At 34.0% G+C, this 26,082-nt stretch overlaps 3 protein-coding genes across 7 annotated transcripts in view; all 3 read right to left on the reverse strand.

Moving 5' to 3' along the window:
- Positions 1 to 11,630: 11,630 nt before the first annotated feature.
- On the reverse strand, positions 11,631 to 13,259 carry LOC101495468 (uncharacterized). Its single transcript, XM_027334749.2, is given in 3 exon segments — positions 11,631 to 11,962; positions 11,965 to 12,358; positions 13,218 to 13,259. Coding segments are annotated over 3 exon segments (753 nt in total). The 3' UTR covers positions 11,631 to 11,645.
- On the reverse strand, positions 13,145 to 17,558 carry LOC101501612 (uncharacterized). Of its 3 annotated transcripts, none has more exons than XM_004502566.4 (3): positions 17,440 to 17,558; positions 17,141 to 17,310; positions 13,145 to 15,861 (listed from the first exon to the last, which is right to left on the reverse strand). In XM_004502566.4, the coding sequence occupies exon 3, from the start codon at positions 15,750 to 15,752 to the stop codon at positions 13,605 to 13,607; it is 2,148 nt and encodes a 715-aa protein (XP_004502623.1). In that variant the 5' UTR covers positions 15,753 to 15,861; positions 17,141 to 17,310; positions 17,440 to 17,558; the 3' UTR covers positions 13,145 to 13,604. The 3 variants fall into 3 exon arrangements, with proteins under 3 accessions (XP_004502623.1, XP_004502622.1, XP_012571966.1); XM_004502565.4 differs by having other exon boundaries at positions 17,397 to 17,544; XM_012716512.3 differs by having other exon boundaries at positions 17,141 to 17,544.
- Positions 17,559 to 19,060: 1,502 nt separating this feature from the next.
- The window catches only part of LOC101502365 (probable protein phosphatase 2C member 13, mitochondrial), a 12,293-nt gene continuing 5,271 nt past the window's right edge, over positions 19,061 to 26,082 (reverse strand). For all 3 annotated transcript variants that reach the window (XM_004502567.4, XM_004502569.4, XM_004502568.4), the window contains exons 4-9: positions 22,736 to 22,834; positions 22,333 to 22,491; positions 21,890 to 21,976; positions 21,527 to 21,618; positions 20,580 to 20,654; positions 19,061 to 19,518 (exon numbers count right to left, since the gene is read on the reverse strand). In XM_004502567.4, coding sequence (XP_004502624.1) covers positions 19,336 to 19,518; positions 20,580 to 20,654; positions 21,527 to 21,618; positions 21,890 to 21,976; positions 22,333 to 22,491; positions 22,736 to 22,834 — 695 coding nt within the window. In that variant the 3' untranslated portion in view covers positions 19,061 to 19,335. The remainder of the gene's footprint in view (positions 19,519 to 20,579; positions 20,655 to 21,526; positions 21,619 to 21,889; positions 21,977 to 22,332; positions 22,492 to 22,735; positions 22,835 to 26,082) is intronic.

Genomic DNA, 26,082 nt, shown 5'->3' on the forward strand with positions numbered 1-26,082 from the left:
TAATTCATATTTAAATGTTTTTTACATCCTAAAATTATTTCACTTTAACATCAAAATAATGAATAAAAGGAGGGCACAAGTGGAAGCTGACACCAAATTAAAGAGTAGTAACAAACCAATGAGCTTTGGCAATGTGTGAAAAACAAAAGGGAATACAAAATCCATAATACGTAGTTGCAATTTGCAAATAAGAAACAATAGCTTGCTAGAAAGTGCCCCACAAGTGAGGTGCCAACCCATGGAGTATCGGTGGTGGGTGGTTGTGGGTAGGGGTGGGAATAGGCCAGGCCAGGCCAGGCTTTGCAAGGCCTGAGCTTGGCCTACGATTAATTTTTTAGGCCTAAGCCTGGCCTACGGCCTATCATAGGCTTTTTTTTCGGCCTGGCCTGGCCTTTTTAAAAGTCTGGCCTGGCCTGGAAGCCTATTTAAAAGCCTTATTCATATTAAAATATTTAAATGCTCTCCACATACCAATATCAATGTACATATCTATATATATTAAACAAAAAATAATTTTTCTAACAAAATAATTTTTAAAAAATCTGAAACAAACATCCTTTAAACCCTAAAACATAATTCTTGGTTTCAAAGAATAGATTTTTTTTTAAAACAAATATACCAATTATTACCTCTCAAACAAATATGGAAGGACTACTGAGTTATTGACTAATTGAATGGCTACCGAATATGGAACTACTACCAAATATGGAATGGCTATCGAATATGGAATGACTACTGAGTGATTGTCTAATTGATAAAATTTAAAATAGGAAATAATATTATTAATATAATAATAAAAAATAACATTAATAAATAATTAAATATATATAGGCCGGCCTGTCAAGCCTAATAGGCTTCTTTATAAGCCTGAGCCTGACCTATTTAAATAAATAGGCTTTAAAAATAGCCTGAGCCTGGTCTTTTTATTAAATAGGCCAGGCCAGGTCAGGCCATAAGTAGGCCAGGCCATAGGCCCCTGTCGGACGGCCTAGCCTATTCCCATCCCTAGTTGTGGGTCAAATTTACTTTATTTTTGTTGCAATTTTACTATTTTGTTCTTATGAGTTTCATACACTAATATATTTTATCATTAGTTTTGTCTTATTTTTAATAATAAATAATTCATTTTAATTTTTTAAAAGATTATGAGATTTAATTTAGTTCTTTAAAAAAATAAATATTATTTTTAGACTATAAAAAAAATAAACTCAGAACAATTTAATTTTTTTTTTCTTGATAATTTGTTTGATTGATAAACAAAAGATGGAAGAAAAATAATAAAATGAAAAGAAGAGAAAATCAACAAAAAATATTGGTTATTTAATAATTTTGTATAAGAGAAAATGAATAGAAATTATGATGTATAAAAAATATGTGTCTTTATTAAATTTGAAATATTTTCTTTGATTGTTAAATAGTTTATTTAATATATTTATTCTCTTTATTTTTATTTTATAATTTTTTATTGATTGTAATGAAGTATTGATTTTTATTCTTTTCATCGTTTCTAATTTTTCTAAGGACATTTATGTTATTTTAAAAAGATACATATTTTTCTCTATCATAATTTGTTTTAATTTTTTTTATACCAAATTACTTAATAATTAATTTACTTTTTATTTATTTTCTTTTTGTTCTTCCATTAATTCTTCATCAATTAAACAAAATACAAAGAAGATAAAAATTATGTTGTTTTAGTTTAATTATTTTATTGATTAAAAGTTACCTTTATTTTTCTTAAGTAATAAATTGGGTTTCAAAATTTTTCGTAAGAACTAAATTAAATTTTTAATCTATTTTAAATTTAGTTTTGTTTTACTCATTTTTGTGAATATGTTCTTTTATTTTTGTTTCTGCCATTGAACGATGGTTGCTTGATGTTTTGGTGTTTCTTAGTGCTATTAAAAAAACTTTAGTGTAACCACTATTTTATATAATGAAATTTTTATATTGATTAGAATCTGTGATTTTTATTCTTTTCTATTAAGAAGAGTCTTCCACGTTAATAATTAGGGTGTCATGTTTATATATTTTAAATTATTTATGTTGGTCTTCTTTCAAATTCCACTAAAATTTAAGAATTTAATAAGTTCCGGATATTTTGCTGCAGACTTATTTGTTTTATGAAGAAGAAATTAGAGCGAAAGAATAACGTATTTAATCCCATCAGATATAATAAAAAGGAAATATTAACTTTGACCATTTACAGTAACATATATAATTTACATTTACATAATTACATCTAAATAACGTTGGCTTTTTATTTAATTATAGCAGTTCCTCATTATTATTTTTTACAGTAAATGTTCCTCAATTTATATATGCGAATGCGATCGAAATAATTAGTATAACGCTCATAATATAAACTATAGAAAATGGAATGAGATGCAGAATAGAAAGTCGGTGAATTGAGTCAAGTCTTCCTTTAATTTAAGTAGAAATTTACCGAAACACCCCTACCGAAGTAGGCCACACTTTATGGAAGCATAAATTTGGTAAAATAATGAGCTAGCTAACTTTGATTTGTTGCTCATGAAAATAATGAGAGCAATTTAGTACTCTTACTTTGAATTTGACCCATGGGGGATTTTCTATGAACCTTCCTCCACCATTTATATTAATTACTAGGATACATAGTCAATGCCATATCATATAGTAATATAAATCAAAACCCATTTGCCCGCGGGATTCTCTGTCTTGTGCAGATGGCTTCTGCAAAAATGTCTTTGAAGAAGAGACAACGCGTAAAATATTTATTTCAATCGAATAGTCTTCTTGACTAAAATGCCAATGTAATTTGTTTCTTAGCTTAAGGTGTGTCTAAGTACATTTTCGGGAATATATCATTCAGAATATGTAATCTACAATATTAAGTTATGTACGCTATGAAATGCTTTTAGAAAACAAATAATACTTTTATTTTCATGAGTACGAGAATGAAATTTAAGTAACTATTTTTATACCTCGTTATTAGACAATTTATTGATATTGTTTTTATTTTTAAAAATAATATTCATTCATTTAAATTGATAGAATACATCAAATACAAACACAAATTCAATATCGCTAAAAATAAAAAGAATAAATTTACTATAACACCTCGGCCATAGCTCAATTGGTAGTGGGATCTGTGTGGAGGCGGTACTTATCCCCTAGGTACCGGACTCAAATCCCACGGAAGCATCGCCGGTAACGGTAATGGCCGGGGTGTTACATTTACGAACAAATTTACATCATTCAAGTTAGTATCATAAAACGAAACAATGCTTACAAATAATATGACAAAAAACAACGTGACCATAATACACACGTCTTCGAATTTGCACGAAAGAAAATCTAAGTTGTGTGAAACCACTTATTTAAGTTAAAACAAGGAGGGAAAACACATGGTGATTTTGGGTTAAAAGGGTTAAAAATGACCTAAAACCATCATTTTCGGTGAATAAAGAAGAAGAGAAAATTTAGAGAGAATATGAAGTTTATTTCTCTAAAAGAAACTAGAACTGACTATGATATGATCATATTTGTCATGAATTACTTTAAGGATCGTTCTAGGTTGAAAACTTATAGATTGTCGTCAAAATCACGTTTTGCTGGAGAATGCAATGACCAAAGCTATGAAACTCAGAATCGGACAATTCCAAAACGAGGTGAAAGACGAAGTTCCGAAACGCAAGTTAGGTTGTTGAATAACGAAAAACAAGTATGTAGAACTCGAGATATGATCGCAGGTTACTGCACACGAAAATTGGTAGAATTTGTGTAATATGGTTTGATGTAAAGGAAACTCAAAATTATTATTCAACAAACGAACCAAGAACATAATGGCGTCACAATCTAGGGATTGATAAGCCAAAAGAACGTTACAAGAATTAACATCCTTGATAAGTTCAAAGTGAATTCTTTCAAAAACTCTAGAGAGCAAAACCTCACAAAATAACAATATGTTCTAAAATCTGCTTGAATAAAATAAGAGTTTGCCCTTTATAGTGGCACCTCCTTACAAGTTCTCTAAATTTGGCCAAACTCAAGTTTTTTTAATTAGATCCAATTTTCTAACTAATTAAGTCTACTACTTTAATTAAAACTAATATTAACATTTGATAACACATAAATGTAGCCTTTATTTCTTAACTTCTTCAATTTGGATTAAACAATTGACTATCTTGAACTTCAATTCTTCATGAGTTGTACTTGCTTCAAATAAAGTGACTATCAAGTTATTTAGGGCATTATTTGCCTTCTTTAATCTTGATTATGCTTTCTATGTCCTCATCATACTACTTAATTCATGATAATGTTATAAATGTTAATCAAACACTTAATTGAAAAAACTACAGCTAGTTTATTTAACTTTTTTTAGACAGACAAATGTTAATGAGTTAGTGATTAGGTTAATTTTTACATTTCCAACTTTGAGCCTTATACTTACAAGACAAAACTCATTATGTCACCCTTAACTCACCATTTGAACTATTATCTTTTTCCAAAGCACACGTTACCCTTAACACTCTTCTCCTGGAGGCCACATTCACATGCTCATACCTTTTGGTGCGCTCCTTTCATACCCATTTAGATTCCGTCCTGATTTTTTTTTCATAGTGGTATTTATTGAAATAAGCCTACTAAATTTTCTGCATGAAGTGCATAAACATTAAACACATTAAAAGGTATGTTGTTCCACAACAACTTTTAGGGTTATGATGAGAACTCATATCTTTTTTACTTCCACAGTAATCTTCTTCCAATCTCTATTAATAATGTTTACCACATTTCTCAATCTTACTTTACTAGTGTTCCAAACTCAAAACTTGAATTGTCATCTATTTCCCAACCACTTCATTTCTTGTAGGTACATGAAAATTGATTCTCTTAACCATAGCTCAATATTTTTATAAATTTTCTTGTACATATGTCTATATTCTATGTTGCAAGATAAATCATATTCTCACGTACTGGCTTCTTTCTCCACACTAATTCACAAAAATGTGGAAACTCTTATTTATTTTAAACTACATCTAGGTGGTGATGTAGTTGCCCTTGCTCATTTGACAGTGTACTTGAACTATACAGCATGTTGCTTCTCAGCAATGAAGTTATAATATTAACATTATTATGTGTTTGATCTATGTCGTAGAGATTTGACTCAATTTTATGTTGGTTGTCAACTATTTAACATGACCATCTCTTTGTATGTGGGATTGAGACTAATAATATATACCATAACCAACATAAACAGACCAAATAACAAATAGGTGGTTTTGTTCACTTCTAATGTTCTCAACACCCCTATAAATTGTGTTCATATGTGTAAAATACACATATGAATTAGCCAATCTAAACATATTTTTAGAAGCTTTTGAAAATATTGAAAAGTTGAGGAAGAAACCACCAAAAATTATAATGCAATATGGACCACTTGCTTAACATAGGTTGCAACTAATTACATTATGGTTGAAAAAAGTTGGGTACAAATAAACACTAAAGCCCACTAACTATTTAATCATGGGTTTTCGACCACGCACCCCACCTAAATTTGTCACCCCTAACCCATATGAAAATATAATTTTACCTTTTTAACCATGTATAAAAACCTCAACAATTTACCTTTCATTTTTCCACCCCCTCTTTCGAACATTTAGAAAAATCACCTTAACTTTTGAATCTTTCCAAATCTTTGAAACAAAAAAGTAAGTGATACTCGAATATTTCAAACTTTCAAAATAGGAAAATCATAGAATTTCGAACAATTCGAAATAGAAAAATTCCAAAATTTCAAAACTTTCTTAATAAAAAAATTATAGAATTTCGAAATAATTATTTTTTAGAATTTTCGAAACTTTCAGTTTTATTGAAAGTTTTGAAATTTAATATAATTTATTAAAAATAGTTAAATTTTTTATTTTAAATAATGTATTTATAATATAAGTATTAATTAAATTTAGTATATTTTTTTAAATCATGTATGAGTAGAGTCGAGGGTGAAATTCCTGATTTTATGAGTTTTGAAATCATGTATGATGGTTTATTTGAAATATATTTTGTAGATATTTTCGTCTCGAGAAGTTATATTCAAATGGACAAAAACTATTAGAAGGCCAAATTGAATAATAATTATCACCGTTGGACCTCATATAGCTACCGGAAAAATAGGTAGAAAAGGCAAATTAATTTTGAGATGCGAAAGAGGTGGAAGATATAAATCAACACTAATTTGTTCTCACAAGGAAAATTGTATATTCAAACTCTGATGTATACCGCTGAGTATAAGTGAAGGATGAAAAATTAGTGTGTATTGTGGAACACACAATCACGATTTAGCGGATACTTTAGACAGTCATTCATATCTGACGCGTTTAAATGAAGATGAAAGAAAGTTTGTTAATGACATGAAAGAGTATAAGTTTGCACAAAGATTCATTTTGAATGATTTGAAAAAGAGAAATAAAGGCAATCTCACAATTTTCACTCAAATATATAAAGCAAAAAGTATTTATCAGTCATATTTGAGAAGTTTGTACACATAAGAGCAACATCTCTTGAAATAAATACAAAATGAAAATTATGTCCATTGGACAAGAAAACGAGATAATTTAGATGTTCTGATAGACATGTTTTGTACGCATCGTGATTGTATAAAGTTGTTGAACATGTTTCATTTTATTTTGATATGTGATAACACATACAAAACAAATAGATATCGGCTACCATTGCTTGAAATTATCAGTGTAACATCTATTGATTTGACATTTTCTGTTGCATTTGTTTACTCGGAACAAGAGCGACAAAAAAACTTCATTTGAGCATTTGAAAAGGTAAGAAAGTTGTTCGAATATGAGAATTTAATTTCTAAAGTTATTGTGACCGATAAAGATCTTACCATGATGAATGCTATTGGTGTTGTACTTCAATTAATTTTAATTTGCTATGTCATTTTCAAATTGAAAAAAATATTAGGCCAAAATGCTATGATGCTATTGTGTTATTTAATTATTTGTAGAGTCGAGTCTGCTCATTGGAGATTGAAAACTATGATGCAAACTAGTAATTGAGACTTGTGTAAAAGTTGGGATGTTGTGAATATGATGTTGAAGAACCAAGTGTCTAACATCAAATCATCTTTTCAGAAAATGTGATTCACAATTTTATCAATGATTACATCATTGTGTATCAAAAAAATGTTTTAAAAAAATTGATAAACAATTAAAGAGGGTAAAGATTGTAGGTACTAATAAAATAAAATGTGGTTGCTCAATCATAAAAAGTCATGGATTACCATGTGCTTGTGAGTTGACAAATTTACAGATATCTGGTAATTTTATCCCTTTAGATAACATTCATGTTTTTTGGAGAAAATTAAGTATGAAGCATGTATTGGAGAATAATGAAATCTTTATTAGAATATGATTTTTTAGAAGAGTGAGAGGCAATGAAAGCATACATGAAGACCCAAGATATTGTGGGTCAAAAGATATTCAAGGCAAAATTGAGTGAACTTGTATTTCCACATACAAAAAACAATGCGTTCACCACCTGATAAAGTAAAAATAAGGGAGCTACTAAAAAGAGAAAAAAAGTTGATGCTCCTCGTGTCCTTCATATTAGGAGATGTTGATGTCTCTCATGGATCTCCAAAGAAACTATCTCAAAATTTTGCAAAGCAACCATATCAGCGTTCTGCAAATCAATCATCACAATGTTCTGCATGGCAATCATCTCATTGAAGATTTCTAGTTTGAGTGCTAAATAATAATAATAATAATAATAATAATAATAATAATAATAATAATAAGTGGATGACTATACCAGAGTTGGGTTACGTGATAGCCACAAGATATAATATCGTATTGGTGTCATTGTCTCGTAATTTAAATATGAAATTATTTCCACTTAATAAATCATCATCAAAGGATTCTTCTTTTAATTCTTTAATAGCAATTGAATTTGTCAATGAAAGTCATTGGGTATAGATAAAATTTATATATGGTTGTACTATTTAATATTAAATGAATTTAATATTATGTTGTTCAAAAAAATTAATGTTTAATATTTTCTTGTTCATATAAAATTGAAGTCTGATTGTCATTTGCCACCTACCTCACATAAATGGAGAGACTTTGGTAGTGATTGTGCGAAGACATGACAAATAGCTTATGCATGACATCTTAAGCATTGGGAACACATAAATCCATCATTTATCAAATCATCTTGTACTTCATTAAATGAAGATTAATATATATGTGTGAAGTTTTCAAACAATTGTATTTCTTTTTTGGTATCGAGTTAAAGTTGAACTTTTAATTATTTACTTATAGCATAAATAACACAAAGTATTGATATTAGAATAAACATTCATTATACAAAATATTCATATTACAAAAGCTTAAATAACATAATCTACTAATCATCTCTCGGAAACATGTGGAGTAACTCACTTAATATTTTATGAACATCACCATATAGATTTACCATACGTATGGCCCTATGTAAAAGCTCAGATGCTTTACAGTCTCGTGCCGAAGATGGACCAGCTTGTGCATAAGATGATGGAACATGTGAATCAACATGTGCAGCAGTAGCTGGACTAACAAATGGAGCATTAGGGAGGATCAGATGATGTGAAACATTTACGTACCATGCATAATATTCTGGCAGAGGATATAGTCTTCGAAAGGTCGTTATACATGCACTCATAGCATTCTGCCACTCTCAATCTATACTATCCGGCACCCGAGGAACGTCCCGCGGAATGCACTAAATACGACCAAATTGTCAAAGATACCGCTCTGGTAGATATGAGACTAAAACTCCACCCCAACGAAGGTAGCAGAAGAACATCAAAGTTGCTTCAAAATGATGATTAGCTCGATCATCATCGTATGGTGTAAACAGTACATCATCAAACAACATAGCATCCAATCTCTGCCGATATGTTGTCAGTTCATCTTCAATGTGTTTTGCAGTCCCCTTATGGGATCTTGGAATATGCGCCAGAATCGTTCCACTATCATCACGCTTACAGATGTTAGGAAAGTGCTCATAAGTCCAATACTGCACCAAAAATAAAAGACAATTTAGTAAATTAAAAATACGACTTAATATAAATCATGTTCATGTAACCTCTCAACTGTCTAGTGTCATGAACAACTCAATCTCTCATGTTGCCATATAGCACAACCAATGCAGCAATACCCCATGCATAATCCCGACAACGATCTAAATCAGTGAACAAACTAATGTATTTCGCCTCCACATGAATGTGTGTCTTATCGGCAAAAATAGTGCTGCCAACTAAAAAACTACCACGACGTGGAATGTGAAGAAGAGTCATGACGTCGTCTAGTGATCATCATCTCTCCAAATAGCATATGAAACGAGTTGGTCTATCTATGTCACATTTCTACAAATGTAGATATCAGACCAACATCATTCATCGTCAAATAAGTTGAAGACAAATGTATCAGCCCAAACTCTTCAATCAAACGTTGTACAACATCTGATACATGTACTTCAACAAACTTTTTCAGCTTCAATCTATGTGTGATCACCTTGAACTTCAACGAACCACAATCCTACAAGTAATTAAAAAACATAACAATAAAATCATTTATTAAATTTCATTGAAAAATATACTAAATATAATATATAGTTATTTTTAAATAAAAAATTAATTAATTAAAATATACTTCTCATTCCGATATCATACGAGCTACATGGTGTTAATATCGTGTCAACACAAATGTCACCAATGGTCCTCCGGAGAATTCAGGCTGCTAAACATCCTCTTGAACATACTCTTGTTCTAAACATTCTGTTCAGGCTCATGAACATCCTCCTGAACATACTGCTCCTCAAATTCCTCGTAATCCATCTGTTCATACTCATGATCATCCTCGCTAAGGTCATGAGACCTAGAACCACATATACAACGATGTTGACGAGGTGGATGATTTGCTTCATTCATTTGTGACGAGGACCTAAAATGAGCTAATTATGAGGAAAACAAAGAATATTTCAAGTCAAGACTTTATAATAGTTTTTAGTTGTATTTGTGTTTAATTTGAATTATAATAATTTTAGTTAAGTGGTGTAAGCCCAATATGGGTATAGAGAATTGGCTTTTAGCCCATTTTAGGAATAAGATAAATCTTTCTTTAAATACCTTGTAATAGTCTCATTTTGCATAAATTTGAAATGAATTAGAATTAGTGAGATGTGTCTCCTCTTTGAGTTCTTGGATTAGAACTTGCTTGAATCTTACCAATGATTTTTTTTACTATTGTAGCGATTCCACATTGGTTTATCAATCATCCTTGATTGTGGTACCTTCTTCATCTTCTCCATTTAACTCATATTTGTTTGTTTATTTTCCCTTTTATTTTACCCCTTTATCTCAAAAAATCACTTGGTTAGAATATTGACAAATCTTTTAAACTTTCATATGGTACTCCTAATTTGTTTGAGAGATTTTTGTTTGTTTTTAAAAGAACATTCATTTGTTTATGATAAATGGAATGTCCATGAAGCTCAACTTGCGTTGAAGCCTTTGAAAATACAAAGTAACTTCTTGTTCGTCTCCTATTCCAATCCAAGGAAGGTAACATTGGTACTTAATGTCAATTTCAAAAGGTATTATTTTATCTCTATCTTGAAAACTCCTTATAATGGAAATGAATATGTTGGATTGTTGAATGCAAAAAGTGGAATTGTGTTTCACCTACTTGACACATTTAGAGATTTTTCACAATTTCCATTTAATCCTAGTGGTAGCGTTAACATTGTTCTCCATGTCTTTTACTTGTGTTTTTCTTCTTGTAGGTTATGATTGGGTTAAATTCGATGTCAAATTTCTTTTAAGAATGAGTGAATGATGAGGACCTAAAATGAGCTAATTAGGAGGAAAAACAAAGAATATTTTAAGTCAATACTTTATAATAGTTTTTAGTTTTATTTGAACTATAATAACTTTAGTTAAGTGGTTCATTTTTGAGAATTGACTTTTGGCTCATTTTTGAGAATAAGATAAATCATTTTTTAAATACCTTGTAAGAGTATCTCATTTTGCATAACTTTGAAATGAATTAGAATTAGTAAGATGTGTCTCCTCTTTGAGTTCTTGGATTAGAACTTGTTTGAATCTTATCATTGGATTTCTTTACCATTGTGGCGGTTCCACGTTGACTTATCAATCATCCTTGATTGTGACACCTTCTTCATCTTCTCAATCTAACTCATATTTGTTTGTTTTTTTCTTCTTTTCATTTTACCACTTTATCTCAACAAATCACTCGGTTAGATCTTCAATATCGTGGAAGCACTCAAATCCATATCAATTCCTCTATATGATGTTGTAGGTGGAACTCTATCGGCTCTATTGCCCCTACAACCTCTATCGCCCCCAACGCCTTTGGCGATAGTACTCTATCAGCTCTATTGTCCCTACAAATTCTGAAAATTTTCCATTTCAAAAATTCTAGAAATTTTCCATTTCGAAATTTTCTGAAAATTTTTCATTTCAAATTGTTCGAAATTTTTGAATTTCTAAAAAGTTTCGAGTTGTTCGAAATTCTAAAAATTTTATGTTCCAAAAATCTATGTTTCAAAAGTTTGAAATATTTGAGTATCCCTTACTTTTTTGAAATTTTTTAAAAGTTTGAAGAATGTAAAATATGTGAATTGTTGTGTTTCTTATATGGTAGCGAATCCGCTCCTTTGGGCGTATCTTCAACAACGAAATTGGAGTAAAAAAGAACATGCTGCTTAAGGAAAACAGAAGAAAGAAGTTGTCTTGTCTTGGTATCCCAAAGTCGTAAATAGCCATCCAGTCCACATGAAGCTACCACAGGTAGCTCAGGATGCCTGACAATGGACCTGATGCTTCCAGAGCATTTTCCAGTAAAACATCCTAGCATTTTTCCTGTGCGTATATCAACAGAAGCCATGTCACCAGATCCATTCCCTAGTAGATTGTATTGCCATCTATATCCTCTGCCAGTGCTTTAATTGGTGTCTCACGAAAGTCAATAGAGAGAACAGGCCTCCTCTGAGCAGATATGTCATAAAGACGAACCTGATGGTTATTGGTTCCAGCAACAAATTTTCGATGGTCATCTTTACTGAGAAATGAAACAGATGTGAACCAGGTAGGTGTAAATATACCAAGGCTGTTTTTAGGAGGAGATTTGGCATTCCAGATCTTAGTCTCATTAGCAAGATCCCAAATATTGACTTCAACACCTTTCCCTCCAAATAAAGCAAACTTCTCATTTCCGTCCACCTTGCAACACAAGACGTTACCACCATTACATACATCCCAGGTTTTTGAAGAATTAGTAGAGGAAGATCCTGTTCCAAAATTCTAAAAATTTTATGTTTCGAAAGTTTGAAATATTCGAGTATTACTTACGTTTTGAAATTTTTTTAAAGTTTGAAGGATTTCTCTAAATGTTTAGAAGAGAGAGTGAAAACATGAGATCAAAAAAATTGAGATTTTTATAGATGATTAAAAGAGCAAAATTTATTTTCATATGAATTGGGGTGTGACAAATTTAAGTGGAGGATAAGTGGAAAAAAAGTCTAATCATTGGTGATCGCTCATTTTCACAATATGAAAAACAGACTACCAGACATAACATTTAGAGTGCATTTTTCACTACCGGCACCACTTTTCCAGTAATTCCCCGTGTTTTTTAGGCTGCTTCCGCAACTACCTTCTATCATTAGAGATGGAGGACAATCTCAAAAAACTACTAGATTTGTTAAATTCTCATGGAAGTAGATGTACTTTCCCTCATTGGATAATTCCTGTACCTTATCTTCTTTGTCCCCCTTCCTCGACAGCTCCCTCCTGCTTTGTCATCCGAACCCTTTGATGTTAAAGCAAAGGCCTCATCACAAAATCAATTTCGAATACTACTTTAAAAAAATTCGATATTGTTTCGATCTTCAAACAAACCTGTACATAAATTCAAAAGAAAAAAATATCCACAAAACACAACTCCCCATGGATCACAAGGAACATGTGCGTTTGTAAACGGAAATTCGTAACAAAAAACTAAGTGCAGCTTTAAACAAGTAATGGCATTATTGCATACTAATTTGCATCAGCATCACGTATAAAACTGCAATTAGAAAATGAATCATATGTAAGAAAAACTCATAAATAGAATAGGCCTGTCCCCAGACACAGAAAGCGTGAAATCCCAGAACAGTCTAACCATCTTGCTTGCAGATTGATGAATGTTAACTGGGTTCACCATGAGTATGGACATCCATATAAAGTCAAGGAATAATATGTATGAAAAATTATACAATAAAAACCGAAAAGCTGTGGATCACTTTGATTAACTATCTGGGCCAGGCTTACAAAATCAAGCGAGTCCAGTAAGAGGGTGTATTTTCATCGATTTTGCATTTCAATTTCCCAAGCCTGTTGATTCAACAGTTACACCATGTTGTGCATTGTCATCTACCATTCCATTTATGTTTACAATCCTCGTTTGAACATTTCTGCTCTACAAGGTTTTGACGCGTTCTCTCTCTAATTCCAAATGCATGTTCTTCAGGTGAACTGAACAATGGGTTATGTGTCTTCCTCAGGCTTTCTAAACATTATTACCTGTTGACTCATTAGCTTCTGTTTCTGTCTGAAGGAGGTCTAAAGGAGTAGCTGCTGGATCCAACTCTCGACAACCCATTGGAGCATTCTGAGCTTCTTTGCCGGTGAGCAAGTGATTAGGAACCTGGTGAGAGAATCGAAACATCTCCTCTTTAGGAATCCTCTTAACCTCATTCTGGTCCTTATGCCTTTGAAATACTGTCCTAAAGCCAGAAACCTTAACAAGGGGAGTAACTGATATACCTTGCTCTTCACTGAAATCATCAAGCACCTCCACCATGTCATACTTGTGTATCACTTCATCTGGAGTATGTTCATTCCAATCAGGAGACCAGTTTCTATAAAGAGCCCAGACCTCCCCCTTTCCCGGAAAGATGCGGACAACTCCTCTAGTGCCTTTAGTCCACCTAACCTTGTGCGAAAATGAATTTAATGATTCAGTTACTTCATGCTTGCCGGTCCTGAAATCCCCACAAGTTTTATAAAAACCAGAACCTACCCAATCTATAGGGCCCAATTCACTGTTGTTTCGAGAGTTAAGCCAACTGATCCGCATTCTAAACGGCTCTATTGAGATCACTTTGTGAATTCTAGCATAATATCTAGGCATTCCATCATCATCATCATAAGCAGCCCATACCTGGTCCTCTGCAAAGGAACTTTCAGCTCTATCCAAGTCAAAATTGTGAAAATCAGGATCTGGAACATTGATTGTAACATAGGCTTGGCTCTTCTTAACTGTATCATCAGACGTGACAGGTAAAGAATCAATATCAAAATGCTTATTACCATTAACATTGGACTGTTGATACTTCTCTGAAACAGTTGTTTTGTCATTCAATGTATTTTTGTGCCTCTTATTCTCTTTGTCCTTGTTGATAACTTTAGCTTCAGCCGTTAACCTCCATTCTTCAAGTTTCTTACGAATTTCATTTTGTGCCTTATTGATCAACATGTTTCGTAAGTCAAACAATGGCAACTCTCTCGTGCTGTAATGCTTTCCAGCAAGACCTGAAAACCCATAAATCCTTTCTGTTTCGATGTTGGCCTTTCCTGATTCAGAGGAACTGCCCAAACCTGCTGCTCCATGTCCCGTAGCCATATGACTTGCCATATATCCTGCATAACCATTAATGCGAATATCATCTGTCTTCATTTTCTTCATAGGTTTTTCAACTTTATGAAAAGAGCCATCAGCCCTCTTAGACATTTGAATCCTCTCCCATTCAGCAATTGATGGTGCTCCCTCTCTCTTCACTTTCTCACTTGCCTTCTGCACAACACTCGCAGCTTGAGCAGCAACAGATGACGATCCATCAGTGCTACCAAAACCAGCCATTCTGGAGTGAGAACCCCACTGAAGGTTTGTATTATTACTTCCAGCTTGACGTCGAGAACTCTGATGCTGTTGATGGGAGGACAAACTTGATGGCTTGAAAACATTGGGAGGAGGACCCCTCTCTACAGCCACAAAAGCTTCATTACAGTTTGGACATAGAAGGGTGTGATTCAAATAAACCCTGAGATATTCATAATGTGTTCTGCACCGATTACAGATAGTCCAAAAGGTTTCAGCCTTTTTCTGTGGAGGGACCGAAGTTGCAGGTGCCCGAGCATTATTATTTCCAGTCCTTGCATTTGAAGTTGCATTCTTTTTATAATGATAATAACCATTTGAACTTGGTGCACCGGATGGAGGCCCAGCACGGTTGGGAGTATTATGTTGGAAGCCTTTCACACTCCTCTTCTGGTTATATTCTAGTCTCTTGGTCTTATCTGATAACAAACTCCATGCCTCTGAAACCAGCTTAAATGCACCCTCTGCACCTAAAGCCTTGTTTTTGTCAGGGTGAAGGGTGAGAGCTAGCTTCCTGTACTGCCTTCTAACAATCTCTTCGTCAGCAAAGGGGCTCACTCCAAGTATACCATACCAATCCATTTCTCCACTTACTTTGTTCTCAGCAGAGATATAAATATCAATAGTAGTCAAAAACTGGGAAATATCCTCCAAATCAGGATACAAATTTTGAGCCTTGAGAGCAAATTTCTTTGCACCAATATATTCTCTTTCAGAAAATTTCCTCTCTGCTATTTCTTTGGCCCTAACTGCCTCATCTTTGTTGCACTCCATCATTTCCAACTCTTGATAAGTTTGCCTCCACACTTAGCTAAAAGACAAACGATTTAACCACAATGACTAGATTCTGTAGCAAGCCACCTTTGCTTCAGGAAACCCCTTGTACCTGAACCAACGAAGAACAAGCTGAGATGTACCACTAAAATTCTTGAGATTTAAATGTGTTGAGCAACAATTATAAGCAAACAAGCTTTTTCAAAGTATGCATCGCATATCAATATTCAAAGCTATTATATTACAGCAAAAGACTATGATTTCTTAAATTATGTGAGCAACTCCTAAGAGTATTCAGTTCTCAAACATTAAACTTGGGATCTCTTGCATCGAGTGTCATAGAAAATCTCTATGGTCACCTGTATGAAACAACTTAATTACGACTTATGGGTGTCATTGTCATCAAATTACAAGATCATAGAAAGCCATCTTAAATGCAAATGAAAAAAACTGAGGAGAAATGACAAGACAGTGTTCTTTACATGTAGCCTTAAATCCTACTGTTTACAGATATGGACATGATCTCTAGCCAGGCCAGATTACAATGTGATTTCATGGAAACAACATATGCAGATGTCAGCACTTGTTTCCTAACAGGAAATCCTGAATCCTTGGTTAGTTCAGGTGGAACTAATGCAGAGCGAGACTTTGCAATTAAACCAGCCTATCAATGCATGAATAGAACTGAGGTAGCACTGACTTAAATAGTCACAAAGCCCGATCAAATAATCAGGTATGCTTTTACAAGAGCAGGAAAAGGTAAACATGAGTTACTGTTCGTGATATGTTGTTCTTGCATAAGCTCCCCTTCAGAGTAGCACGTAGGTCTCCACAATATTTAATTGTCTTAAGCTATAGCAATAAGACAATCTACATACACAGGAATATCCTACTCATACAGAATTAACAGAACCCATCCGCATTATATTTTTTTCATTAACAAAGTGGAAATGGAGGACAGGTCGACATAAAAATGAACTGCAAACAGCTGCAAATCATGTAGTTATAAGATGTTTACCCGAGCAAGATGCAACTATAATAGGGTAAACAAATATCATTTAGTGATCAACTATTCATTTGCAAATTCCACCCAATATAATATACACTTATACAGTACAGTAAAAAAGAACATATTCCATTATCACAGTAGCTCGCATGAACTCATCACAAATCTAAAGCACCAAATTTGAAACATCAGAATTAATAACAACAACAGCAAATAAACAAATAATTGAAATGACTAAACAAACCCAAAATCCCCAAACAATCCAATGGATGATATGTGAAGTTCACGCAACTAAAAAAATTCGAAACTCTTGCAACTTACTGCGAGAAAAGGGATAAAAAACATAAAGAAAAGTTAACAGAGTGCAAAATGTTGGGAAATCAACCTCAAAGTTTGGAAATGGATCCTCTCAATTTTATTTTTTTGAGTCGCAGAATTTCGAAGTGAGCAAAATCCCGCCACGGATCTACAGAAGCTGAGCAATCCGAAAACAGTTGAAATTCAAAAATTCAGTGCAATTCAGCTCCTAAATCTCGAAAATCGAAACCCTAGAACCTGCGCGCGTTTCGAATCAAACAAAAAGTTTAACACAGCAAAGAAATGACATAAGAGATATTTGCGTGCAGTGGAAACCGAATTACATGATTGGAGAAAAGAAGTTGAAGAATTTGAATCTGAGATTACCGTCCGTCACCATGCACAGTGACCCATCTGTCAAAGCCCTTTAAAACTATTTTGCCCCAATTTACTACTACCTCTTGCTCTGCTGGTTAATGGTTTTTTTTTTTCTTCCCTATTTTTTTTTTCTCTTAATCCAAACAAACCTTTTTATAATGAACTGGGACCCAGTGAACTTAACTAGGGTTAAATTTTAACCATGATCTTTAAATCTTAGATTGAGTCGTCCGTGTTAGAAGTGTAACGACTCGGTTTGATGATTTTAATTGTATCTTTTTAGAAGGTTCGAACTTAAATAAAATAGTAAAAAATAAGTAAGTATAACTTGATTTAGTCGGATTATTATTATATTTTTATAAAGGGTTATCATTTTTTCAAATTAAGAAATTTAATTAAAAATATTTTTCAAATATTTTAGATTTGTTCAAATAATCAAATGTATACTACAATAATAATCTATAACATATTTTTTTAACATAACATTACTAATATAATATAAAAAAAAAATTATTGATATGGATCTAAAAATTTTAATTTCTCAAATGAATTTTATTATAATCTCAAACTTTTAAACTCACGTTTTATAAGAGTAATTTGTGTTATTGATGATTTAATTTTTTTTTCATATGTATCCGATCAAATAATATTATGATGAAATTTTTCTATGTATGTTTAATCATCTCCATAAATATGGTGAAATGTGATTAGATGTGAATGTAAAAGAAATTAAGTTGACACACCTTTTATCATTCAAGCTTTATAGATCAATTTTTATTTCTACATGCATTGCAATTGAGATCTCTCAATGTGTGAATAAATTTGATCATAAGTATTATTTTGACTTGCTTAATATTAAACTCGAAAGAGTTTGCTTGTGTCATCTTTAACTAGTGCCTGAGCTGATTTTAGGACAATTTGTAGTCGTAGTAAAAGTATTGCAATGATTTCGGTGTATGTGTTATGATATTGCAATGATTGAAATCTACAAGGTGGAGAAGGCTACAAGGGAATAAAGATCCACTCAATTTAATGAAAGATGTTTATATGAAATAAAATATTATTTATAAAAAAAACTATATTATTTTATTTTCATGTGTATATACCTCTCTAAATAAAAGTTTCTATTAAATAGAGATGGTATCGGGTTGTACATATGAGGCGGTGGAGATGGGAGGTCTGAGACACATGATTTCGAACCTCAAATAATTAATAAATGATGACTTTTTCCACTAAAATAAATTATTCATTTTAAAAAAGAAGTAAATCTATAATACGCAATTCATTTATACATTTACATTCTTTAAATGGAAAAGATTTAGTCCAAAATATGCTAAGCTGAAACCGATTTGTGCACAAAAACCTTGTAACACGATTTCTAACTAGGGATAGAGAATGCTTTCTTAATACTAGTACTAGAGAAAAATGAATTCCTAACTTTTATACGAATGATCAAATTATAAATACTTTTACTTTTTTTTTATTTCTTTCACTTGTTCTTTCGTATTTTCTGCTTTTCATTCTTTTCCCGTACATGTACAATTCGTTATGTTATTGAGTATTGCTGAATTGAATTCAATTGCTTAAATGAGAAGAAAAGATGATTGTGAACCTATCAGTTTGGAACTCATAACGCAAAAAGATGCACGTTGCATTTATTAGACAAAAACAAAAAATACCAAACTGAAGCCTCTACAAGCCGTAAACTTATTTATGGCAAACACCGGAAACAGTTTTAGAAAGCGCATGAATCCATCAACGATCACACGATACAGGAGTAACTAACATTACAAAACGGATGAATAAACAAATCATCAGTTGTTTGACATGCACAAGTCAGCCATCATGCATGTGCAGAATTTCCCTCAATAAATCAAACCCCCATGTTGGTGTGCTTTTCATTGTCTACTCATGCTGACTGCTAGCTGGACCAGCTTTATCAGGATTAGCTGGGTGTGCTTTTTCATGATGGAATCTTACCACAATGCAAGTAATGTTATCTGCACTACCGCGGTTGAAGGCGGCCTCTGTTAACTTGCGAGCGGCTGCCTCGGCTGCCTCTTCTGTGCGTGCAAGTGAAACAGCATCCTGACCAAAAGAAGACAGATTGAACTAAATAAGTACCCAAATATCAAAGTGAAAACTAAACGCAACAGTGATTTAAAAAAAATATCCCACTGTAGCAGAGAAACAAATTGGTATATGAATCATGGCAGTTTGCCAACATAATAAATTGAAGTTATTGGTTCAGTAATGTTTTGAGTACTTATCTTTATCTTCATTTAAGGTATCGATGACTTCCATCCCATGACTTCCATCCCATGTCCCATATCAATAAAAATGAACAAGTTTAAAGGATGACAAGGCGGAATCCAAAGGCCCGTTTGCTTTTCATGTTCCGTGTTTTCATTTTCACTTCAACTAATAAACTTAAGAGAATATAGACCTAATATTTCCCTCACCATTTTCTTTTTTTGAAAATAGATCTAGCATTTTCAAAAAAATTGAAAATATGAAAACATTATTTTCATTGTTTTGCAAAATTCATTCTTCCTATCATGTCTTTCATCTTCTCTCTATCACAACTGCCCACTACCCGGGTCTTTTAGCTCTTTGTTAACAATTACAAAATGACCCAAATTCTAGAAAATGAAAACTGAAAAATGTATTTTAAAAGTAAATAGGGCCTTAAGTTCGATAAACTAGGTACCAACAGGTAAGGGCAGCAATCTATCTCCTACTACTTTCAAGGGATTGCAGCCGCACATAAGTTAAAAGAAGTAGCCGAAATAAAGAGTAAAAAGTTTCTCATCAGATTCCCCAAACCCAGAATAACCTTTTTGTCTGTCCACTCCCATCTTATATACTAAATAAAACAATGTGGTTAGGCAGTCCTTTCACTTCCCTTGAACTTAATTATCGTTGTTGAATATCATGAGGGATTTGATAATAGGATTAGGTTATAAAATGTCACCACATGGCGTTCCCCCTGCTGAAAATACATCTTCATACTCATTATCTTTTCTTGTTTATTTTACCAATTGAATGTGTTACTAATGACAATCCCCTCCTGCCTGATTAGAGATGAACCTAAAGCATTATGTGAATGCAACAAGCAGTGCAGGGCTAAGAAGGAAGACCAAGCATACCTCATTTTGTACTACATCCCAGAGTCCATCACTCGCAAGAACAAGCACCTCAGTTTCTGCATCTATTTTCTGGTCCTGAAAATAATTGAGGAAATAAAGTAGATTGTCAACACAATATAATCCTTCACTTCAACATGCAATTGCTCATAACAGAGGTTATATCCCTGTAAGGTGATCCACAACATTGAAGAATAAGTTAAGGCCTCCGGCATCATCAAAGAAAAATAGATAATCTAATTGTTTTCTTGCTACAGCAGGAAGGGAACACAACAGAAGTTGCTCGAAATAAAATATATTATCTCACTTGGCTTGCTATACTAGGGGACATGGCTTCCGCAAGTATTTGAAACTCTTGCATTACAAAATGCTTTATAGTTCCCACAAAATATGAACAAAATCCACATGGAACTATAAAAAATAGCACCCCCAATTTAGTCCCTAACATGATAGGGATCAGTTAATTAGGTCCCTGAAATTGAACTTTTTTGACACATTGTTAGTCCATTCCGGATAATTTCAAGGACAAAATTTAGTCAAAAAAGAATAATGCTAAAAAAAGGATTGCGATAAAAGGATTACTTTTTTGTTTCATTTCCCGTTTTTACTTTTATTTACAAAAATACTACGATGTTTTCACTTCATTTCCTACTTTTAAAAGATTGTCGTAGTAAACAGTGAAAACATTGTTTTCTTCTATGACATTTTAAAAAAAGTGCAAAAACAAAATGATAGTTTGGTCTTTTCACTGTTTTATTAATCTGAGAATAGGAAACACAAAAAAAAAGTTTAAACAGGCCATAATATTTTCTGCTAGAGACATTTCCAAGACATTATCTACATTCACTGTTAGGATTTTGCATCCATGCCAAAAAAATATCACTAGCTCGAATCATCCAATAAAATATAGATTACATAACTTTGAGGTGCACAATGTAATCAAGGATCACCTGGATTTCAGGTTCCGCTACAACAAATGGCTTCAACATACGGTTGCCAAATGCACGAGACATTGCTAGCACCCCTCCAACCCTCCACGTACCTGACCAGCAGATAAACACAAGTGAATATCTCTTTCCTGAGCAATTCATTCTATTTCTTAATCAAATTACATCCCTTAGATGGACAAAAAATTTTAAGGCAAAGATATGGACCAAATTATGCCAAAATCTAGTATAAGCTGAGAAAACAGATACATAGTTGCATGCATCAATCAAATGTCAATATGCAATACATCCACTCTCACTGTTAAATTGTATCAATAGTAGAACCATCTAAAGTAGTAATTTCTCTACTTCAAAATCAAAAGTTACCTGCCCACATGACAACACCCCCAGCATTCTCAATTCTCTTCCGCTCGTCACTTCTATTAGGTTTATGATCCTCAGAGAGAGCAATTGCTGTAAAAAAATGAAATCTCGAGTTTAAGAAGTCCATACATACTATAGTTCTCAAAATGCATTTAAATGAAAGTATATAAGAAAATTAAGCATACAAGAACCCATGAGCAGGCAAGAAAATCTTTGTCATTTTAGAAATGCTTTAATTTCCATGTGGCATCTATATTTATGTTTTACACTATTAGCATATTTCTCCTGTAATCATATCACTATTTGAATTTGTTTTCAAGTAAAGTAATTTTGCTTATAGTTACCAAATATGATATGAGAACTTAAACACTGCTAATATTAGAAGTTGGTTAGACAAGAAATGTAATGTGAAGAAATCAAAATGTAGTAGGTAATCTAAATATTACCCTTTCCAGCTTTTGATATTACAGTTCTGGAATCTCCAACATTAGCAACATAAAGATGGTTATCAACCAAAACAGCGGTTGAAGCAGTAGATCCGTCATCCCGGAAAGTATCTTTTTCAGAGTCCAGAAACTCAGCATCGGTCTTCTGATATGTTTCACCTGTAAGGTTATTTAAGTTACTATACTTCCCACATACAGACAGTGGAAAATGAAAAGCACTCCATGCAGGAACCAACCCCAGACCCCTTGAATGAAATAGAACCAACACAATAAATGCACTCTCAAAGGGTTCCAATGATGTTAGATTTGACAAGAATGTATAAACAAATGGTAAAAAGTGACATGTCTTCAATATTACAAGAAATCACAAGTGAAAATGGAGCATGAGAGCATGTAAACACACTTATAGCCAATTTGGTATCCGTCAAAAACTTTGGATGCTTCATGAGATTCTCAAATAGATGATCCTTCAAATACTCAGCAGCACGAGAACCACCATGACCTGTATGGAATATTAAATTTTTATTTAGATATTATCAAAGACAACAGAACAGTTGACCGTTTTTTATCAGTGACATCTACAAACAGATAAACATATAGGCAAATAAAATCATGCTGCCTTCAACAATCAATGTCAAAAAACAAACTGCTTAAGCTTCAAATATTTGCAATTTTAGTCCTTTCCATCCGCTAAAAAATGGAAAATATATATAAGGAGAATGATAGGAATAATGAAGATGTAAATAGGAATAAACCTTTATTGGTTTATTACAGGAAAAAACAATAGAAAATAATGATGTTTTTGTTTTATGGTTAGGTTGTTAGTCGTTACTGTTTTATAGTTAGGTGGTTAGTGTTAGTTGGATCCTATCCCTTGTATAATCAGCCTATAAATAAAGGCTCCCACCCATTTGAAAGGATCTTTGACAAAATTAGCAATTGAGTGGTTTATACCATTGTAGGAGCGTATTCGCTCGTGTATCTTTTTCTTTCAATCAATAAAACAAATCAGGGACGAATAATTCCCTTTCGCTATTGAGTTCTATTAAGGAACCTAACAATTGGTCCGACCTGCCGGATCATCAACAACCATGGGAAGCACCATGGAATCACGTATGACAGCAATGGAAAAGTGGACCAGGGAGCATGAAACAGTCTTTCTTGGAATGCGAACAGATATGGAACAATTGAAGGACGGCATGGCAGAATTGAGAAGTGCAATGCAAGAATTGATCATAGCAGCAAAAAGAAACACCCAAGAATCGTCCGAGAGCTCAGAATCGGAGAAGAGTGTGAAGAATTCCGAGCAAGAATCAAAAGAGGAAGAAAATCCAGCCTCACGTTGGTGGTTAAAGAAAGTGGAATTACCCACTTTTGAAGGAATCAATCCCTTTGGTTGGTTGAACAGAGCTGGAAAGTTCTTTACGATTCAGAAAATAAAAACCGAAGAAAGATTAAATCTTGCGCATATTAGCATGGAGGGTGACGCCTTGCATTGGTTCCAGTTCTGGTTAGACAAAAACAAGAACGCGACTTGGGAAGGATTCTCCGAGGCACTTTTACGTCGTTTTGGAGGGGAGCATCGCAAGTCTGTCTTCGAACATCTTGCAGGTTTGAAACAACGTGGAAGTGTGGATGAATTCATTCGGGAGTTCGAGTTACTCACAGTGCATGCGAAATCGGTTCCCGAAGAACAACTGCTGGGTTATTTCATGAATGGGTTGCGCAAAGAGCTTCACGGCCTTGTTCGACCCCATGACCCAAGAACTCTAGTTCGAGCGATGGAGGTGGCAAGAGACGTGGAAGAGTCGCACAGGGAATTGCGTCCTATGGAGTACGATGGGAATCGCAACAAGAAAATTGGGTCGCGCTACCAAGGAACCAGGTCGAGTGTGGTTCGGGCCAACCGGGAATTGCATCCTATGGAGTACGATGGGAATCGCAGCAAGAAAATTGGGTCGCGCTACCAAGGAACCAGGTCGAGTGTGGTTCGGGCCAACCCGGTGGCTGGAAAAAATGTTGCACCCACGGAATCTGGTAGGAATGGTTATGGGGCATCACGCAGTGGCTCAAATCAGGTTGGAGGTACCATGCAGAGTCGAAATAGAGGCATTAAACACCTTCCTTATCCAGAATATTTGAAGAGACTTGAGGAACGAAAGTTTTTTCACTGCATCAATCATTTGGGCCTGGTCATCGCTGCACAGAGCGTAGTTTGCGTGTAATTCTGCTAACAGAAAATGAGGAGATCAATGAAGAGGGGGAGTTGGTCCATGTTGAGATGGAGGAGGACTCTGAAGAAGAGGAGGAATTAAAGGAAGGACCAGAATGCAAAGTTATGGACATGTCTAGATGTTCTGCACGGGGTATGACACAACCTCACACTATGAAGTTGCAAGGGGTTGTTCAAGGAACGACAATGCTGATATTGATAGACAACAGGGTAAGTCATAACTTCATATCAACTAAATTGGTGAAAGGTTTGGGATTGTCCGTCGAACCGACAGTCGCATACACCGTCAGATTGGGGGATGGACAAGGAAAGGATACCCAAGGATGTTGCAAAGGAATTCAGATTCAGATGGGATGCTACACGACTAGTGAAGACTTCTTTTTGTTTGAATTAGGAGGAGTGGATTTAATATTGGGTGTGGCTTGGTTGGCAACCTTGGGGGAGGTCAAGGTAAATTGGAGAACCCTCACTATGAAGTTTATGGCACAAGGAGCTGTGGTAGAAATTAAGGGTGATCCTACGTTATCCAAGGCGCTGGTTTCACCTCAAGCCCTCATGAAAATGACCGAAATTGAAGCAGTTTCATTATTATGGGGTTTGGAAACAAAAGAGACATGTCAGGAGGTTAAAGTGCAACTTTCAGAATCACAGAGGAAGGAATTACAACAGATTCTGGATGAGTTTCAGGGTGTCTATGCTGAACCTACAGAGCTGCCTCCTAACTGTGACGCAGATCATAAAATACCAATCCGAACGGGTGTTGATCTAGTTAATATTAGGCCTTACTGGTACCCTCATTTATAGAAGAACGAGATCGAAAAACAGGTTGGTGATATGCTTAAGTCGGGAATAATTAGACCAAGTAACAGTCCTTACTCAATCCCAGTTATCTTGGTTAAAAAGAAAGACGGCAGTTGGAGATTTTGTGTAGATTATCGCGCTTTAAACAAGTCTACTGTGCCGGATAAGTTTCCCATTCCGGTTATCGAAGAGCTGTTGGATGAGTTGAATGGGGCAAGGTATTTTTCAAAAATAGATTTGAGGTCGGGATATCACCAAATAAGGATGCATGATGCAGATGTCCACAAAACAGCCTTCCGAACCCACCAAGGTCACTATGAATTTTTAGTGATGCCGTTTGGTTTAACCAACGCCCCAGCCACCTTTCAATGCGCCATGAACGATACTTTCCAGCCATATCTCCGAAAGTTTGTATTAGTTTTCTTTGACGACATTCTCATTTACAGTAAGTCCTGGAAGGAACATTTGAGCCACCTGAAGTGCATATTATACATTCTGCAGCAACAACAATTCTATGCCAATTTAAAGAAGTGTGAATTTGGGCAGACCACGGTAGGATACTTGGGGCACCTCATTTGTGAAAAAGGAGTGTCTATGGATCCCAAAAAGGTGGAAGCAGTTGTAGATTGGCCTATCCCTAAGACAATCAAAGCTTTGCGGGGTTTTTTGGGATTGAATGGGTATTATCGGAGATTCATATGCAACTATGGGAAGAT

Source organism: Cicer arietinum, chromosome 5, assembly GCF_000331145.2.
Source record: "Cicer arietinum cultivar CDC Frontier isolate Library 1 chromosome 5, Cicar.CDCFrontier_v2.0, whole genome shotgun sequence".
In the NCBI taxonomy this organism is placed as follows: Eukaryota; Viridiplantae; Streptophyta; class Magnoliopsida; order Fabales; family Fabaceae; genus Cicer; species Cicer arietinum.